The sequence below is a fragment of the Varanus komodoensis genome, unplaced genomic scaffold, assembly GCF_004798865.1.
Source record: "Varanus komodoensis strain SLA01 unplaced genomic scaffold, ASM479886v1 scaffold60, whole genome shotgun sequence".
Lineage (NCBI taxonomy): Eukaryota > Metazoa > Chordata > Lepidosauria > Squamata > Varanidae > Varanus > Varanus komodoensis.
The window spans coordinates 458,094-479,352 of NW_025336223.1; the positions used below are offsets into that span (position 1 = coordinate 458,094).

General features: G+C 43.4%; 1 protein-coding gene across 1 annotated transcript in view; it reads left to right on the plus strand.

The window, feature by feature from the left end:
* The window catches only part of STXBP5L (syntaxin binding protein 5L), a 109,086-nt gene that overhangs the window by 60,866 nt on the left and 26,961 nt on the right, over nt 1-21,259 (plus strand). The window contains exons 17-20 of the mRNA XM_044449686.1: nt 5,586-5,711; nt 7,067-7,218; nt 11,788-11,856; nt 15,395-15,565. Coding sequence (XP_044305621.1) covers nt 5,586-5,711; nt 7,067-7,218; nt 11,788-11,856; nt 15,395-15,565 — 518 coding nt within the window. The remainder of the gene's footprint in view (nt 1-5,585; nt 5,712-7,066; nt 7,219-11,787; nt 11,857-15,394; nt 15,566-21,259) is intronic.

The window sequence follows — 21,259 nt, forward strand, 5'->3', positions numbered from 1 at the left end:
TTAAGGCACAGCTATGACATGATCTTATACTTTCTCTGGAGTTCAGTTCAAATTCAAGCTTGCATAGAGTAACATACCGTAGGTAATCTTCAAGAGAAGAAAAATTTGCATTAGCTTCGATAGATGATATCTATACCTCAAAAATGCATTCTCTCCCCCTCTCTCCTTTCCCATCTCTGCTCACCAAATCATTTTTTAAGGAAAAATATGAAGCCTTCTGCACTATTCAGGCTTGAGTACAGTGGAGTACACCTTCTCAAAGAGGAAGAAGTACACTTTGTAGATCATCTGTAAAGCATCCCTAAGAAAGCTACACAGCAATACTAACCAAATCAGAAAGATACTTTAAAAGCAAAATAATCTTAAATGGGAGTCTGTAAACATAGGAGACTTAATTTAGTGATAGATTTAGTATTGAAACCATGTTTATATGTAAAATGCCATCCTCTCTTCCAGTTCATTGGTCTTTACTGAATTTACTGAAGTCCAGTCTCATATTGTTAGATGTGAACTCTAGAAAAGCTTTTTTAAAATATTTATGTACACAGCAAGAAAGGAGCCAACTGAGTTAATCACCATCTGTCATTATCAGCGCTTGTAGAATAGTTTTAACCTTTTAAATAGTAAGGCTGAACTTCTAACATGAAGTCATACAAACATAAACAGCTGGTTCTTAGGGAGGATGGGCAGCAGAGAATATAACTGGGAAGTGATCTGGATTCAGTCTGTCACAACTTTCTTTTTGAAGCTTGGCTGCATTAGAGCACAGGTAGACAACTAATAAGCAAGAGTGACACCACATATAGCTAACTAAAGCAATAGCTAACTAAAGCTAACTAAAGTGTTTTTTAGCTAACTAAAGTGTTTTTTAATCTTCAAGTATCTAAAAGTTAAAACTGAAAACCATCTGCTCTTCAGTGGGATGGAGCTCATGAGAAAAAGCTGGAAGGCTTCTAAATATACAGATGATCACACAGAGATCTTATTGAGCTATTGGTGACTCTAAAGAAAGAGCTGATTACCTCATTGTGATATAGAAACATAGAAACAGAGTGAGTCAGAAGGGGTCTCCCAGGCCATCTAGTCTGACCACCAGCTCCACCCAGCTCCACTCAGAACATGCCTACCATGTAAATGTCCAGCCTATCCTTGAACACCCTCACAGATGGAGCTCAGTCTCACTGCATATGGCTTTCCCTGCAATCCGGCCGCCATGATTGTGGCCCTACACTGCACCAATTCCAACCTGGCTATATCCTTCCTGTAATGTGGAGCCTAGAACTGAACCCAATACTCTAGTTGCAGGCGCACCAGAGTAGTATAGAGTGGCAGTAATCTAGAAGCTATGCTTCTGGCTATGCATCCAAGGGTGACATTTGCCCTCTTGACTGCTGTGTCACACTGCTGACTCATGTTTAGCCTGCGGTCAACCAGTACTCCAAGATCCCTTTCACAATTGCTGCTCTCCAGCCACTTCTCCCCTACCCTGTACTTGTGACACCCATTCCTATGCCCCAAGTGCAAAACCTTGGACTGATCCATGTTGAATGCCTTCCTGTTGTCCCCTGCCCACTTCCATTGCCTGTCCAGATCCTTCTGAATCCTCAGTTGTGGCCACCACCCCCATTTTAGTATTGTCTGCAAATTTGATCAGCAGACTCGTCACCCCCTCTTCCAGGTCATTGATGTAATCAGTGTCTTCATTCAGAGGATTGGGCAACAGCATCTCCAACACTTATTTTTTTTTTTTTTCTGCTCGTCACCCCTTGCAATCTAGTTTGTGTCTCCTTCATGCCACTGAGACTACCCTCACAAATGAGGGCAGTGATGAGTCTGAGACTCATAACTACAAAATATAAAGTTCTTCATTCCAAATTTCTCTGAACATATCCAGTGTTTTTGATGCAGTTATTCAGTGCATCCTTCCTGACCTCTTTTATGCCCTATAGCATAAGTCTGGCCTTTTAAGTCTCTTTGATTCCATGCTCTGATGGGTTTCCCTGGTCTTCCAGCGTTTCCCTGGGGGTGGGCAAGAGGCTCTTCTTCTGCTTTCTTTGCCTGTGTTAGGGCGATTCTGTGAATAAAGCATATGGCCTGGCACTTTGCTAAGGCTGCTACTTCAGTTTTCTGTGTGGAAAAAATAAGGGAGCATCAGGCTCCATCATTGCAAGCTTCTGAATCGCGTACATCTTGACTTTGGCCTTCACCTAGCATGCCAGCTGTTGTTGCTGCTTTATCAGTTTTTATTATGGGCTTTGTTGATGTCTTCCAGCATCACCTTCCAAGATCAGTTTTCTAGGAAATATTGGAGCCAGTTTAACAATGTGCCTCCCAAGCCCAACCCAGAGGGATACCATGGTCAGTGGTACTGAAAGTTGCTGAGACGCCATTGATAAACTACTAGTTGCTTCAGTGGTTTCTTAAACAAGTAAATGGCAGGTACAGCAGGGCTCATAGGGATCAAGGTGCTTCACTGGCATAGAGTGTTTTAATCATTCAATCATAAATGATTCTTTAATCATTTAATCATCAGGCTGAAGTCCTGATCCAGGTTGGACTCCCTACACCTCCTGTTTGCATTGAAGGAAAAGCTGTGCATGCTTTATATAATTAGAATAAGATACAGGTGGATCTCTGTCTTTCTAGAAAATTCTGATTTTTTCAAGCACCTATTTGTTCCCATTTCCACATCAGTTTATAAATGCTTTAGAATTAATAATAGATTGTATATCCCTTTTTCACAAACATTTCATGCACAGTTTCTTATAAAGTGGTACCTTGGCTCATGAGCTTAATCCATTCCACGACTCTGGTCGCGACCCGAATTGGTCACAAGCCCAGTCAAATTTCCCCATAAGGTTCAATGTAAATAAGGTTAATCCGTTCTGCAAATATATTTTTTAATCACAACAATTTGAAACAAAGTAACAAAGAACAACAAAGTGCAGTACAGTAGAGAACACTAACCTAGGTGGGGGAGAGGCTATTGTTCCTCCATAAGAACATCGGGGAGATCTCCTTCAGGGGTTTCCTCTCTTCTTTGTCTCTTCGCTGCAGGTTCAATTTTGGCGAAAAACCTGCACGTTCTTGTCACCTTCATTACTGCTCTGCACCTTCTTTTTACCACCATGCTTGCTCTGCACTTTCTTAGGGCCATTATTCCATAAGCTTCACAGCAAGTGACCACAGGTCTGTCTGCGACCGCGAGCAGGGGAGATGATCGCGGTTGTGCTCGGGGGAGGGGGGAAGATGACTGCGGTTGCGATTGTGTTCATGCAGGGAAGAAGGTCGCGATTGCAATCATGTTCGTGCGGGAACATGGCCGCGGTCACTCCTGGATGAACTGTACTAATTCTGCTTTATATTTCTAAAGAGAGAAAGAGGTTCCTGCCTAACAGAGAGAGAGACTGGGATGGGGGTCCATTGTCCGTCTCTCCCCTCCAGCACGATCACGGACATTGTAGCTATGTCCCTTGAATATGGACATGCTCTTCTCCACCTCATCTTGGGCTTCTGCTGCAGCCCGAACGAGCAGAGCAAACATTTTTAAATTATTTTTTAAATTTTAATTAATTTTAATTACTTTTTCAATACTTTTAATTAATTTTTAATGTGCGGTGTGCATAGGAATTCGTTCATATTTTTTTCAAACTATAGTCCACCCCTCCCCACAACAGTCTGAGGGACAGTGAACTGACCCCCTGTTTAAAAAGTTTGAGGACCCCTGTTCTAAACCATCAGAAATACTGCTAACAATAGTATGGAAATTATTACTGATTGCTGTATTGATAGGTCACTCTAGCAAATTCTTGACAGTTCAGGTCAGCGGGGTCTGTCTGTTTAAACAGGCAAATGTGTCTGATGGAGGAGCCCTTCAGGAAGTCTGATATGACAAACACACTCAGTAGGGGCTCGCCTCTGTGAGACTAGGTGTTAGGTGGGTCTGTTCAGAAACAAATGAACACCGTTATTTCAGTTTTTCTACAGCTGATAAGAACACAGCTGTATTAGTGAGGTTTTTCAGTCTAGCTAAGAATGCCATCTTCTTAAGGCAACAGCAACAGTAAACAGTGACCTGACTTGGAAAGCTGGTGGTTTGTGAGAAAGAGGTGAAGGTTTGCTTTTATAACACAAAGGTATATAGAAACATTTTTCTGCCAGGATTTATCTAAATTTTCCTAACACATGGCAGTGCAAATATGTCCCAGATCCTTTTCTGTACTCATGTGTGCTATGCTCATCACAGTCACCTCATCATACCTCTGGCCAATGGCTTTCATCTTGCCAGCTTCTTGTAAGAACAGCTGTTATCTGCTGAAGCAGAACTGCAGTTACAGTTCCAGTGCAAGAACCTTGCAGCTATGTGAGCCTATAGCCATTTCCACCAGGGATCCCTCTTGGTTGACACAAGGAAAAATCAAATCCATTTGGAGTGAGTAGAGATGTGTGTGGTGCCATCAGCTTCTGTGGCAACAAAAGGTGTTGTCTGATGATCTTCATGCCTTAGGTCACCCTTCACCACCATCAGCATGCACCCCAGCAGCTCATTCTAAGGTCCCTGGAAGAATTTTGAGCATAATGTTACTCTACAGGTAAAACTCCATGGTGACATAGATGAATGCCATAGGGTTAAATTGTCTTTTGACTGGATTTGCTGAACACTCCTGTTTTTTTGTGACTATGAGGCACCAGTTTGAAAGTTACACAGAACTATGTGGGGGATGATGTTGGATGCATCTCAACTACTTGCCCAAGCTCTGTCACAGAGCCATGGTAGTCTTCATCTCTCTGGTGTGTGATGTCTGTTCTGCCTAACAGTGACAACTGCTCACAGTTTTTGATGTGACTTGTGGGTCCCTCATGCTTACTGGTCTTTTCAATGGCATGCTGCGAGTCTCTGACTCCTGTCTGTGTCCCATGGCAAGCAAGGGAAGCAAAGAGCATTGTGATTTCCATTGCTACGAAAGTAGCCTTTTCTCCAGTACCAAGCATGGATGAAAACATGAAAGCATATACTTTCCTCCAGCCATTTGTAGACTGCAGAAACTTCAGGATAAGTTTGTTTATACCCATCTCTGACTCGTAGTTTGTCTAGAGTCTAGATAATGGAGTTTGTTGCAGGAAATCAATGCTGTTCACTGTGAACCCCCACGTTGGGCCAGGAAGCAATGAAAATAAAGAACACAATTGAAGAGCACAATTCTTCCATGTTCTCAGAAGCCCGATAAAATAAAATATAAAAACAGTATGACTTGGTTGGTTGTAAGAAACGCAAGATGAAATCTTACATTTTAGTATTGTAATCTTCAATATTATAAATGGGAAAACTTAGAAATCTTATGCACATGTATGCCACAATTCTATGAATGTTCAGGAGTACAAGCCTCATTAAACAAAGTCAGAGTTACTTCCAAGTGAAATGTGTAGAATTGCAAGAAGTCCTTGGAAGGTAACTCCATAACAAGCCGGTGTGCATGCTCTTTGTACCCAAGGACTGTAGGAGGGGGAAATGTTCTCATCCATGCAAGTCCATTCTCACTGTGTAGCCTTGTCACTTAAGTCACTGTTTCCCTTTTCCTTCTTAGTGTCAAGACTCGTGCTGTGAGGATGCCTCCCGGGTACCAAGCAGACCTGGTTATTCAGTTGGTATGGGCAGATGGTGAACCTCCCCAACAAATAACAAGCCTGGCAGCAAACTCAGCATACGGATTGTAAGTTAACCTGATATATTTGTCACTACTGTGCCTGAGGTAATTTTGTTGTAGCTTTCTGTCAGAGTATCTTGTATTTTATTGTAGTTTGCTTTACGAATGTTTATTGTACGAACTTTTGTCATATGCATTTTATTGTTATATATTTGTTTTGGATTGTAGACTACCCAGAGAGCCCTGAAGGGCTAAGGTAATGGTTTATAAATGTAATAAATATTTCACACAATAGATGAAATATTTCTTTTTTCAGACAGATTTATCCAAGCAGGTGTTTGTACTGCTATTCTTGGCAGCACTTTTCTTGCAGTCAAAGAACAACATGACAGATGGCATCTGTCTGGGGTCTGTTGTAGTGTGTTGCCCATGGCATATTGTTGTGTACATCAAAGCAGCCTCTGGACAAATGCATGTGACCACTGCACAAGGTTGCCTGCCCCTGCCAACATCTCAAGAAAGCCACACAAAAACAGGCCACAGGCACACGCAGATGCCCTTGGGAAGCCCACGGCATGCCATGGATGCAGCAACGTCCCCCCGCTCATATTCCTCCGGAACTGTCATACCCGGCATAACACCTCTGACCCTGGAAGAACTATATAGCCATCATTAGGAAAAGCCATGGGCAGCCTTCTCCTCCATGAATTTGTTTCATCCCTTTTAAAGCTGTTTGGGTTGGTGACCCTCACCACATCTTGTGGCAGTGAACCTCATACTTCAGCTATGCATGGTGAGAGAAATTCCACATGGATAGTATTTGGACCATGTGGTTTATTCACTTTCATTTTGTCAGTTAGGTCTAAAACATGAGCTTTGGTCGCAACTATTTGCCTTAGTTCCGCAGGTTTCCTTCCTGAAAATATCAGTTTTATCAGAAAATCTGCCCTATTTCTTTGGAAAAAATTAATTCAGCTCCTCTGAAATCTCCTTATTCTCCTTCACTATTTCTTTACTTGATTTGCTCTGTGGTACGTAGCCAGTTTCCTGCTTCTGACTTGTCACTGGTTTTGATGTTCTTAGTGATGAGCCCTTTGCAGTATGTTAAAGCATTCCTTCTTATATGCAAGTTTGTGTTCCTTTCTGTTTTCCTCATTTAAGCAAGACTCAATTTCTGAAGGAAGCCTTATTTTGATACCTTTCTTGGCACTGTTTATTAACTGTGCTGGTGACTTCAGATATTCAGTGCTGCCTTCTAGCTGAACTTCTATTAATGTGGTTTTGAAAGCAATTTAATGCTCTTGACAGTTGCTTTCAGCTTCCTTTTTAGTTTACCAGTGTCCTAATTTTAGAAAAATCTGCCATACTTTCACTGCTTTGAAAAAGATATCAGAGTACTTGAGGAATGTTTCTTTTCTCAGAGTTGCATTTGGAAACTGCAGTGGCTTGGCAGTTGTGGATTTTATGCAGAAGACTACACTGCTGAGCATGGGAAGTTTTGACCTCTATGGATCAAGTGATCTTTATCAACGTCACCCTCGCTCTCCATGTAGAAGCAAGCAGTTTCCTGCAGGTAGGTGATAAAATATTGCTGGGATGAACTTGAATGGCTTTTTCTCTTTATTGCCTGCAGTGTTAAGAATAGGTTTGAAATCCATGTCTGCATACTAGTTTGGAGAAAATTGCTAACAATTTGAGAGGCATCTAATTGAGTGCTTGTCAAATATCAGTACCTTAATCATGGCAAAAAAATGTGACGAATTGGATTTACTTAGCCGAGGAGAGCTATGTTTTGTACCTGTCAAGAACTTGTCAATTTCATCCTCCACTTTGGCACTTTCCAAGGAAGTAGGGAGCGGGAGGGAATTGACAAGTTCTTTTAGAGCAGGGGTCCTCAAACTTTTTCAACAGGGGGCCATTTGAAAGGCGGAGGCAGCGGGCTGGGCCGGTGAGGTGGCAGCGAGGGGCTTGCTTACTTGGAGATCTCCGAGCGAGTCCAAAATGATCTCCAAGTGAGCAAGCCGCCACCTTGTCTCGTGCGACGAGGCAGCGGCGAGCGTGCAGGTGGCAAGGCAGGTGGCGGGCGTGGGGAGTCCAAAACCTCTGAGGTGGGCCGGATAAATGGGCTTGGCGGGCCAGATCCGGTTCGCGGGCCATAGTTTGGGGATCCATGTTTTAGAGTAGAGAATATGGTTCTGCTAGGAAAAAGCTTAGTGGGTGGAGAGGATAAAACTGATAAAGATAATTACAAGAGGGCAATAGACTTCTGTGGGTCTATTTAGCAGAAAGATCTTGTGATCTTGCACACTTGTGCAGGATTGCCAATAAACAATACTTTAAAAAATATAACATTTATGCAAATATCAAGACCTTCCTCCAGCAATTTGTGCAAATGACAGTTTGTGTAAATGATGGAACCTGAAAAAAGTGCAATTCTTTTCTGGAATAAGAGAAAGGAATCTGCTACATTCTGCTGCTGCTTTTACCAGAAAAGAAATGTGGCAGAATCCTGACAGACTGGAATGGAATGGAATCCCAGCATCCCACACCCACATGGAATTGTCTAACTCCCTATTAAAGTAGTCAAAATTGGTAGCAATCACTAACTTGTATGGTAATTAATTCCCCAGTTGGGCCATGTGCTGTGAGAGGGGCGCTTCCTTTTATCTGTCCTGAATCTCTCATCATTTTGCTTCGTTACATGACCTAGCTCTGGTATTATAATAGAATGAAAAAGAAAGCACTTCTTACCTACTTTTTCCATACCATACATTAACTTTAATACACCTGTCATGTCTCCCCTTACTTGCTTTTTTTTTCCTACATGGAATCTCCCTAGCATTTGTTCCAAACTTCTTTCAGCCAGATCATTTTGCTTGCTATTTTCTGAATCCTTTCCCAGTATAATTTTTTTAATATTATATGTGGTGGCCAGAACTGTAGATAGTGCAGTTAGTGATAGATTTGTATAATGGTGTTATGATATTGACAATATTATTTTCATATAAAAATACATGTAGCAACCTTAGAGGTCAGACTTAATGTTGTTTTACTATACCTTGAGGGAAGTCAGATTACTTGGTGAAAATCTTGGGTAAAATGTCAGAATAACTTTTCACCTGTTGAAAAGCAAGGATGTTATTTCAAAGCTACATTTTGAATAGAATGCCACCTTAAACTTAATGTCAGAAAAAGACCTTCATTACCATACATGCTGTCTCGTGCTGGCCCTCTGTTATCCATCTCTCATTCTTTAGTTTTAAATTAATTTATTGGCTGTATATTCCATCCCCACTTAACCAGCTTCTGTAGATGCTGGGTGTATCATTCACTTTCACTTTGGACCTTGCATTTTTCCCTTTTTTCTGCCTGCCACTTATGCTGATGTTCTGGCATATGCCAAAGGCAACTTTTGCATGCATTTATTTATGCACGCATTTGCATGCATCTAGCTTTTATCCTGATTTAATGAAACAGATCCATGCTTCCTATAGGTTTTATACAGTGTAGACCTAGTGCTTTGTTGAGACTGAAATGGGATTGACTTGAACGTGTTTTTCCTCTGTGTGCATGCCATTTCCCTCTTCTGGATGAAATGTGAAACGTTTTGTTGTGGTCTTTGTAGCTCTAGTTAAATTATTGACAATTCTATTGGCTGCTGTGGAGCCATGGAATAGATTATTCTGTCATTATGCATCACCAGAAGCATTTTTAAATTAATACAAAATCAGTGAATTTTCTACTGCCTTAATCTGGAAGGGTACCAGAAGCCGTCAGGCTTGGACATTTGGCAAAGGCCCAGAGATCAGCAAAATGCTCACCATGTGAAAGCATGGCTTTTGGGTTGCTGCATAAAGAATGGGACCAACATACATGCATGTAAGAGCGTATGTCTGAAGACAGTGGCCTAATCTAAGGTTCTGAGACATGTGTACTTGTGTATTTAAAGTTGTGCACATGCTACCCACACTCTGGGTCAGGCCTATGCATCAGGCTGTGGTTTGGTAATAAAGGAATACTTTTGTGCTTGCTGCCTCTCTCCTCCCTTCCTCCCCTCTTCCTCCTCCTTGATTTCCCATCACTTCTTAATTAAGGACAAACCATCATTTGCTGTTACATGCAATCTGGACAAATAGTATAGTGGTTTGCAAATCATAGTACAGAACACACAAAAACCAATGTGTTCTATTGACAAATTGCAAGAGAGCCAAACCACTGTGCACAGCAGCTTGTGGATGTGTAGTCTGGTTTAGCAATTTCCACAGTAATGACATTGACCATGACTCGCTTTATACATGAGTTGAACAAATGAAGTTTAACAGTTGAGAAAAAATTATGATTACTTTAGGATTAAATTTGATCTTCTTTGAATTTGATCTTCTCTGTTTTTCCTTCACAGATTGTAATTTAGTATTTGAAATAATAAAGGTAGCCGAAACACAAACTTGCACCTTTAATTTGCCTGACATCAGATATTTTATTCTTAGAGATGTTCGATAAGCTGATAAATAAAAAGAATTGATAATTTCTAAAGCAAGAATTGGTAAAATATTAAAGATAATAACGGAGGTGCAGGGCTACCTGACAAAATACCACTTTTCCTCTCCTCAGTTTACAGTTCCGTCACCCTCAATATGCCTGCTTCATTTTGCCCCCACACCATGCTCTTGTTCTCTGAGTCATGCTTTCAGTTTTGCTTAAAATGGCCTTCGGTGCTCTGTTCGCCCTTTGTTGTGCTGGTGCTTTTTCAGGATCTTGTGCACAAAAGCACGTAGGCACCACTGAACCCGGCATAGCCAGATTCCCCTCTTGCAATTGTCCTTGTCAACTTTGTCCTCAGCTTCAACCCTACCTGAACAAACTTCCCCCTTCCCTGCATTAGATCCCCTGTTTCGAGCAAGAAGGGCTAGGGGGAAAGTGGCTGGTGCTGGCAGAAGAGAAGGCATTTTGGAAGGGGGTAAACTTCAGTGCAGTGCGAAGAAGTCTTAAAAATTCAAACCAAACCCCAAGCCTTCTGTAGTATAGTAAGTACAGAAGCAGAGACACTGACAAGCAGGTGAGACAGGTTGCTTGGCTAAATAGGAGACAGACTGTCCTGAGGTGCGGCACAGGAGTTCAAGACATCCCTCCTCCCAAAAAAGCAAAAAACAGCTCATGAATACATGTTTCACATGTTTGCAAGGACCTGGAAAATCATTTCTTTCTTGCAATCTGATTGTGGGGAAGAGCTTCATCTGGGGATAAATTGTCTGAAGCAGAGGGTGAAATTGACAAGAGGAATTTGGCCACACTGGACTGAATGGCAGGCACACAAGAACCCAGAGAAAAAATTGTGTGCCTTTTCAAATGGCAAATGTGTTCCCACATCCACAAAAATCCTGATTTTGACCTGGTGCAGAAGGGGAGGGCACATCACTCTTCAGCCAGCAGCTGCAGCAGGCCAATTGCATTTCAGCGCTTCCCCTGCAGCAAGTGCTTTTGTAAAAGCTGCTTCAAGTTACGCTGAACTAAGGGCCCGTCCCTCCAGGGTGGCTCCTCTGCTGCAGCCACTCACCCTCCTGCCAGCTGTCAGGTGCTCATGAAGTGGGCCAGAAAGCAACTACTCTGGAAAGTTCTTTTCAGAGCAGTAAAACTTTACACATTTCATGGTGGAAAAAAAAAAATCAAAGCTTGGGAATAGTTGTAATTGCTCAGAAAAGTATTTCTGTTTTGTGATCTGCTGTGGGAAAGGAAGTTTCCCTCACTAACTGGCAGCTGCAGTGGACCAGTTGCAGAAAAGTTGCTGGCACAGGGAACATGGAACAATCCCTTGGGATCACATCCTGCGAGTGGCCTGGAGGACTGGGAGAGACTGAGCCAGAAGAAGCTGGCTCAGTCTTTGTGGCTGGTGACTGTCTCTCTGGAGTAACAGAGAACCACCCATCCAGCATGGCTTCTTCTCAGGGTGCTTTGGCATGACATATGAACACACCCATAGGCAGCCACAGTAGTCATTTTGAGTTCCAGACCAGCATTCTAGCAACTGGATCACTCTAGCTCTCTACCTTGCAGTTATGAAACGTTATGGCATCTGTTATTTGAACAAATTTGGTTTTACAGTATAATTCAAGTCAATTCATTTTCTTGATTTCATTTTTTCCAGGCCTTATTGAGTTATCAGATGGCCCAGCTTCATTAGAGGTAGAACGGTGCAGGTCCCCCACAACCTCAGGTAAGCACATGGCTTAGGTCTTAACCACATTGTTTCTTTCCTGTTTGAGAAGACTCGTATCGCCATTTTATTTGTTAAAGAATAACTTAATAGCTGTAGGATGACAACAGGGTATGAAAAGGATAGTCAGTTATAGGGTGTTTGAGAAGGGCATGAAATTTGCACAATCCTGTTATTTTATTTGAAAGATCCTTTCAATACAATCATTATTCATCTTGCTGGAAAGTATCTGAGTAGAAGCTGGCTCATGGCTACGTTTCAGTATATCAGTGAAGTAACTTCAGAAACCACGATGGTCAGGAAGGTCCAGCAGCTCTGCCTGGGTCTTTGCTCCCCGACCCTCCGTCATAGCCATCCAAATCTTGACTGCCCATTATATATGCAGCCATGTAGGTCACAGCATAAACTTCTTGCCAGTACATCTAGGGACTAGATCGAGGTCAGTGTGCATACAAGGTTTACTCACACAAGCCTTGTGTGGCTTCTGTGTTTACATGAAACAAACGCAGCCGGGGACGCAGCCAGATCAGGACTGTGCTGTCTGGGAAAGGAGGCTTTAAGCCATTCTCCCCCATTGCAGTCCCAGCTGGAATCAGGGCCTCCATTTGCAATAAGAGGAAAGCTCCCGTATTTGTCACACTGCACTGTGCTGCTGGCTTCATTGCTCATCCGTGCAGGGCAAGACAGGGCGGGAATGTTTCAGCTGCCTTGCAACACCACCCTGTGCAAACACAGTTCCATTTCTCTCAGTGCTGAGTAGCCACCTCTGAGCACTTTGCACTGAAATGGAAGCTGTGGAACTGAGTGACTCCTCAGCTAGTAAGGGAGAAGAATACGGCACTTGAAAAGTAGCAGTGAGAGCAGCTGAGAAACAAGGCACATGAGGGGTGGGGGCATTTGTGAGGCCCTCCAACCTATGTTTAAAACAAAGGACAGCATAGCACTGCACCCATCTTTATCAATTCTTTAACACATTTATGCCCTGCCTTTTGTATTCAAAATGGTTAACAACAATTAAAACAGCAGTGTAACAATTTACTGCATTAATGAGTACACTAAATAAGGCAGTGGGGAACAGAGAAACAATACAATAGCTATCAAACAAATTCATCCGGACTGCTACTAATAGTCTGTCAAGTGAGGTGTTAGGGTTCGGATAAACCCTTTTGAAATCTGTCCTTCCAAAATTGATGGCCTTCCTCTCATGCTCAGCTCCATCCTGCAAAGCAAGCTTAGCTGAGAGGAAGTCTGTGAACTCTCTTGGGCCCCCAGATGTGCAACCGGCCATCTTCCTTGTCAGGACCAGTTGCAGGATGCGAAAGAAGGACTTGTGAGCAGGTGCCCCAGCCACACTTCCTGGTCGCCAACCTTCTTCCCTGGGTGCTGCTGCCAGCAGCGGGGCTGAGCACAAAAGAGCGGTGCTGCTTGCGCAGCATGGGGGGCGCAATTCCTGTCGAGTGCATCACGATCGCTGGGTGTGCTGTCCGGGAACTTGGACTTGGGCCTGCTGCAAAGTGGACTGGAGTCCAGGAAGCTGAAACCAGGGGATCTGGCAGACTGTCTTTACTAAGCAGATTCCCCACACATCCCTTTTAGCCTATGGAAAGCCATGAGAGAGAGAGAGCAAAATGAAGTTCAGAAACATGGGCACAGCCAGCTAAGCCTATTTCTCACACTGGGACACACAGGCTGATCTCTGATCATAATCTAAAAAAGGCAGGCAGATTAATGCAGGAAAAGATGGCCTTTCACAGTAAGTTGTGCCCTTTTTTGGGATCACTTTGTGGCATGCATATTGAGGGGACAGAAACATAGAAACAGAGCAAGTCAGAAGGGGCCTCCTGAGCCACCTAGCCTGACCCCCGGCTCCAGTCGGCTCTACTCATGACATGCCTACCATGTGCAATAAAGCAACTTATGGTGACCCATCCACTCAAAAACTGATAAGGAAAATTTTTCTTGTGCAGTTGTGTATTGTTTTTGCAAAGCTCTCCATCTGCCAATTTAGGTTGTGAGGTAAACTGGAAACAAGTACTGTACCTAGGAAATAAATTTCCTGGCAACACTGCAGGAAATGTAATATCTGCATTATGTTAAGCATTCTCCACAAAAATGCCCTATTAGTGTAAAAGTCTGGGGCTCTAACTTTTACGCTTTTGTTCACTTTATTCCCATGAGGAGGAGGACGACATGTCCTGCTCTTCCCAGGCCAGCTTGGCCTCAGGCACTTTCCTTTCTTCAAAAGAGATTCTCCCTGTTTCCTCTCTGCCCTCATTTCCAGTACAACATGTTTGAGCAAGGGAGCTGCTCCCCCATGTTCATTTCAGTGTCTGGGTTCATGGGCACATCCTCTTTGCTGTCTGGTGCCGCCGTTGTGTGTGCCACACATGCCCTGGGCCCACAAACTGTTCCCAGTTGGGTTTCTGGAAGAGCTCACTCCCCCTCCAGTGTGCACAGAAGAGCAAGCACCCTCCCTGCCCTGCTCACTGGGTCAGGCCGTGAGCACTTAAGGCAGGGGTCCTCAAACTTTTTAAACAGGGGGCCAGTTCACTGTCCCTCAGACTGTTGGGTGGGGAGGGGGGACTATAGTTAAAAAAAAATGAATGAATTCCTATACACACTGCACATTAAAAATTAATTAAATTTAAAAAATAATTAAAAATTAAAATAATTAAAATTTAAAAAATAATTAAAAATTAAAAATGTTTGCTCCACTTCCTCGGGCTGCAGCAGAAGCCCAAGATGAGGTGGGGAAGAGCATGTCCATATTCAAGGGACATAGCTACAATACAACCAAGGCACTAAATATAGTATTTTGCATAATGCAGCTGATGACTGCAACTGGCATTTACAAAGACTGCTCCGTATTCCCACTCTGTATATGCATGCAATGGGGGGCGGGGGGTGGGGGAAGAGCTGGCACACGCACAGTTGAGCGGTTACAATTTGGCGCATGCGCTGGCTCTCTGCTCAGTTTCAGAGAATGCCTGTGCCAGCTCAGAGCTTTCAGACTTGCTCAGCGATTGTTTTCTCTGAATGAGTCCAAAAGCTCTGAGGTGGGCCAGGTAAATTACCATGGCGGGCCATATCCAGCCCGTGGGCCATAGTTTCAGGACCCATGGCTTAAGGCATAACAGGCCCCTCTAATACAGGAAACCTGGGTACAGGTGGCCAGCGGTGATCAGCTGCCATCTCTAGTACAGCCCTCTGCCTTTCCCTAGGCAGTGGCATCAATGAGCCTCCACAAGACCCATCAGCTGACTGAGTCCTATGGCCATGACAGAAGTGGCAAATTTGCTGAGGGAAAGCTGCCTTGGCATAACCCTGTAACAGATCCCAGATCCCATTCGCATGTCATGTGGCAGCAAGTCAATACGAGCATTCTCATATTGTTGAGAGCCGCCCCGAGGCTTCGGCGAATGGGGCGGCATAGAAGCTCGCTAAATAAATAAACAAATAAATAATTCTGGAATCCCTGCCCTAAATCTCCCATTTACCCTTGACTTTAGTTTAATTGCTTTACATAACCTCCCTACAGATCCTGTAAATGGACACTGTACAAGTCCACCCTCCCAAAGCTGTAACACTGGAAAACGGCTGTCTAGTGCAGACATTTCAAAAGCAAATCGTCGTGGTCCAGGAAAGCCCCCATTTAGGAAAGCACAATCTGCTGCTTGCATGGAGATTTCTTTGCCAGTTACAATGGAAGGTGAGTATCCCTAGACAAATACTTTTGGACCTTTTTGTTTTCACCACCCGAAAAGTTTTAAAAGCAGTCTGTGCACTATTTAACTCTGTAGCTGAGTTTCTACACGACTGATCTTAGCAGATGCTAAACCCCGTTTTTTTTTGCCTGCCTGCCTGCCTGCCTTTCTCCTGTGCTTCTGGGGCTTTACTAATACTATTATTATTTCTGTACCTGACAGAAAATGTACTAGCACCATTTCTATGAATGTTCTGTCACTCATTTAAATGCAATCATATAACTGTATGGAATGTTACAGGGCCTGGTTTGTGTTTTGCATGTTGGATAACTGTTGTGGTTCAACAAGCTTCAGTAAGATGATGTAAGAGATCTGAATAGAGAAGACCTGCCCATCCAATCGGTTGCCTCCCTGTAGCTGACAAAGTGGAAAACCACATAATTACTGGCAGTGTGAGAAAAGAGCCATGAATGAAAATGCTCGATTACTCCAATTTTTAGAATTTATTGAATTGCATTCTATAAATGTACCTAAAAGAGAAAGAAACACCCAATTGAATGCAGAATTCCAGAGAATAGCTAGAAGAGATAAGAATGCCTTCTTAAACGAACAGTGCAAAGAAATAGAAGACAATAGATATAGGGAGGACCAGAGGTCTCTTCAAGAAAATTGGAGATATGAAGGGAACGTTTCATGCAAAGATGGGCATGATAAAGGACCAAAATGGTGGGGACCTAACAGAGGCAGAAGAGATAAAGAAGAGGTGGCAAGATTACACAGAAGAACTATACAAGAAAGAGCTTAATGTCCCTGATAACCACAATGGGGTGGCCACTGACCTCGAGCCAGACATCATGGAATGTGAAGTCAAATGGGCCTTAGGAAGTCTGAGCAACAGCAAAGCTAGTGAAGGCGACAGTATTCCAGCTGAGCTATTCAAAATCCTAAAAGACGATGCAGTAAAAGTGCTACACTCAATATGCCAGCAAATTTGGAAAACTCAACAGTGGCCACAGGATTGGAAAAGGTCAGTTTGCATTGTGATCCCAAAGAAGGGCAGTGCCAAAGAATGTTCAAACTACCTCACCATTGCGCACATTTCACATGCTAGCAAAGTTATGCTCAAAATCCCACAAGCTAGGCTCCAGCAGTATGTGGACCGAGAACTACCAGATGTACAGGCAAGATTTCGAAGAGGGAGAGGAACTAGAGATCAAATTGCCAACATATGCTGGATCATGGAGAAAGCTAGGGAGTTTCAGAAAACATCTACTTCTGCTTCATTGACTATGCTAAAGCCTTTGATTGTGTGGATCACAACAAATTGTGGCAAGTTCTTAAAGAGATGGGAGTAGCAGACCATCTTATTTGTCTCTTGAGAAACCTATATGTGGGTCAAGAAGCAACAGTGAGAACTGGATACGGAACCACTGATTGGTTCAAAATTGAGAAAGGAGTTCGGCAAGGCTGTATACTGTCCCTCTGTCTGTTCAACTTATATGCAAAGCACATCATGAGAAAGGCGGGGCTGGATGAATCACAAGTTGGAATTAAGATTGCTGGGAGAAATATCAACAACCTCAGATATGCAGATGATAGCACTCTCATGGCAGAAAGTGAGAGGAACTAAAGAGCCTCTTGATATGGGTGAAGGAGGAGAGTGCAAAAGTTGGCTTGAAACTCAACATTAAGAAAACTAAAATCTTGGCATCTGGTCCTCTCACTTTCTGGCAAATAGATGGGGAAGAAATGGAGGTAGTGACAGATTTTATTTTCCTGGGCTCCAAGATCACTGCAGACCGGGACTGCAGCCAAGAAATGAAAAGACGCTTGCTCCTTGAGAGGAAAGCTATGGCAAATCTAGACAGCATACTAAAAAGCAGAGACATCACCCTGCTAACAAAAGTGTGTATAGTCAAGGCTATGGTTTTCCCAGTTGCAATGTATGGCTGTGAAAGTTGAACCATAAGGAAGGCAGATTACCGAAGAATTGAGACCTTTGAATTATGGCTCGGAGAAGACTCCTGCGAGTCCCTTGGACAGCAAGATGATCAAACCGGTCAGTCCTAGAGAAGATCAACACTGACTGCTCTTTAGAAGGCCAGTTCCTGAAGATGAAACTCAAATACTTTGGCCACCTAATGAGAAGGAAAGACTCCCTGGAGAAGAGTCTAACTCTGGGAACAATAGATGGCACAAGAAGAAGGGACGGCAGAGGATGAGGTGGCTAGATGGAGTCACTGAAGCAGTCGGCATGAGTTTAAGTGGACTCTGGGGGATGGTGGAGGACAAGAAGGCCTGGAGAAATGTTGTCCATGGGGTCACGATGGGTCGGACACAACTTCGCAACTAACAACAACAAAATGTACCTACGTTCTAGAAGACAGTTTAAAGGCCTTTTTTATAGAAAGGCATCTTGACTTCTCTTTAAGACAGTCACTGTGCTTTCAGAACGGATGGAAGAAGAAGTGAATGAATCAGAAACTCACTGTTACATTATTAATACAATATCACAAGTGAGTTGGGAGAAGCTGAGAGGGTGTTGATGCCCACCCTGATCGCTGGGTTTTGCACTAGAAGATAAAGGCTGAGAAAAGATTGATTACTGCCTGGTGTCAAGCCCAGGGTTGAGCCAGGGTGGTTTTTTGCCCTTTCTTGATCATCCAATCAGTTAGGATAAGAGAAAGACTCTGGAAGAATATGAATAAGAATGTGGTATCATCATGTACACAGTGCTTCATAAAGATCAGCACTGACAGGTCCCTGTTCCACAGAGATTATAATCAAGCCAACATGAGAACACCAACAAACTGACACAAAGGAATAAAGGTGGAGGTGGAGGAAATATGCAGTCATTTCGTACTGCAGTATGACGTGCTGCAGACTCTGGCCACATCCACTGGCCCGAGAAATGGGGACCCCTGGGAGCTGCACCCCCTGCTGCCCTGGAAGAGCATCCTGGCAAGGGGGACGCCCAGTTAGCCCCATACCTCAACCAGGGAAAGAACTGCTGCAGGGGCTTGTTTCACCGTTCCCTGCCAGAACCTGAATCTAGATGTTGTGTTTGAGTTTGACTTTTTAACCTATTTCCCCCAATCCCTGTTTCTTTTGTGTTGTGTTTTTTTAAATTGTAAGCCTAAGAACTAATATTAATCCACCTGAACAATTTTGGGACCTTTTGCAACTGAAGAATAGAGTAAAAATGCTTTAGTAAAATACCTAAATACTGTAGGGTTTTGGAAAAGTGGAGTACTCCTAAGGGCTTTAGAGAAAAGTTGAAGATCAAGAAGAGAGGTGAAGAGAGGGATGGTGCACCAGAGTTATTCTGTGAAATAGTTCCAGGTATAAGGGGTAGTGAGGGGAAAAGAGCAGAGTTGTTTTAGGGAACAGGATACATTGGGATAACTGAGGGTGGTGGAGCCGGATGAGCAAAGGTCACACGTTGTGATATAAGACTGGGGAGAGAAGGGGCAAGGGCAGAGAGGGGTTTCTTGAATTGATTTTTGACAAATAGAATATTTTTAATGCAAAAAAGCTGTATGTTGATTAAAATTTTGAGTCCTAGTGTGGCTTGATATACAGTAAGTATTATGTATGAAAGGCAAGAGGCAAGCAAAGATATCAGGGAGTCATTATTATTGATGCTTTGGTATCATCAACCGTGGTATTCTTTTGGATGCCTCAGTGAGTTTGGAGTTGGGGGCACTTGATTGCAGCGATTCTAGTCTGAGCTCCAGAGATGTTTTGAGAGTGGCAGTAGGAAGACTCTTTCTGAGCTCGTTGGCAGTTCTGCTATGCTGCAGGATACCCTCATGTTCCCAGTGCTGGCTAGCGGTAATTAGGAGATTCAGAGCAACTTGATTACACTGTGTTTACATGTGAACCAGACCAACTGTGCAGAGCAGTGCTTGGTGCAGTGGCCTGCTGAAGAGGCTGCCTTGTGGCTGAATGGTTCCAAGATCCTGGAGAAAGTCTTTTCTGGATGGGACTGTGCTCCTTCAGAAGGATCAGATGCCTTTAGATCAGACTTTTGCATTTCCTTTTCTTTTGTGAAAGAGTTCCAGTTCTGCATTTTCACGGATGAGATTCTTTCCTGCATTGTTTTTAGGGTTCCTATTTTCTTGAATACAGAGCCTCCTAATCACTACTTTAAGTGCATCGCTTCAAGTACTTGGTTAATCCTTGGGCTTGAATCCAGTGCCCACCCAGCCCTTCTTCCTGTCCCCAGTAGAGAGATCCTCTGAGCTTGTCTAATAAAAATGGCAGCAGAGGTAGATGGCAAGGTTCCTTTCATGGGTAGGGGGTTCCTTCCACCATTCAGGCATCAGCCCATAAGGTCGCTCTCCCAATAATAAGATTCTGTAACAAAGCAGTTGGCATTTTAAATGGTGCTTCTTTAAGTCTTGGTTGTGATATTAGTATTTTATTGATAATATGAATTTAAATTAATCCTTTAAAAGTGTCCCTATAGGAATGAAGGACTTCGTTTTAGAAAGCATCTAGTTCCTTAGAATTCTGTAGCATTTCTGTGTTAGGAATGGTGTTTTTTTCTTCTGTTATTTGTTCAGGTTTGCTTTTTCTATTTCCCCCTGCCTATCTCCCGCTTCACATTAGAGTAAGGTGGAACATTATTATGAAATTAACTATGAAACAGTGGAGTAATCATATGTGCGTGACCATAGTAATTTTAAGGAAGAAAAATACCTCAGAGTCAGATGGTGTAGTAGTGGAAGAATTTAGGTTAGCTGAAACAACAACAACAGAAAAGGATTAGCTTCAAAAATTTGTCAGAGACCTTGGAGAGACAGAAAGAGCAATCCTGTGATCACTGGGAGGCTGTCCCAGGAACCACAGGATATTTCAGATTAACCTTCCCAAGGCTGTAATACTTCTGTCATCTGGTTCTTGACTCCTAGCAGAGCAGAGAAGAGCAAGCTGCACCAGCTGGTCTAGGGCCTCTAGGATATATAAGCAGCCAAGCTCCCAGGGAGCGAGCAAACAGGGAGAGCAAAGAGGAGTTTTGTGGAGGAGGTCAAGCAGGAGGTCCCTAACATTTCTCCCCATTTGTTTCTCTTTCTTTCATCTTAATCCGCCCCCCCCCCCCCCCCACACACACACACACATACACACTTGTTTTTCTTCCTTGTAGCACACTCCCATTTACTAATAGGACTGTTGCTAACCTTTAGTGAAGACATTCAAAAGCAGCAGTTGTCACAACAGCTTCCCCCCCACCCCGCCCCAACACACACACACACAAAGACAGAATCACTAAGGTTGCACAAACAATGGATCAAGGGGACTCCACAGTGGTGGTGGCCTCCAACAACTGCAACAGCTGCATACTAGTAGCCCTGCTACAAGAAAAGGTGAGAGCACTGGAGCAGCCAGTGCCCACCCTCCAGATGATAAAAGGAAGTGGAAGAGCTGCAACAGCTCGGGGTAGTCAAGAAGCCAGAAGAGCTTCAGTCAGCTGAGGCAGCAGAAGAGAACCCTGAGGGAAGGGGAAATGAGGAAACTCACTGAAACAAGGTGAAAATTAGACACAGAAGACCTAGAAAACATTCTGTACCCATGGAAGCAGTGGAACTCTCAAACTGCTTCAAGTTACTTGAGGAAGGGACATGTGAGAAACCCACTGTGAAAGAACTACATGGCACACTGGGTAATTCTGAAAAAGAGACAAAAGGCCAATCAGA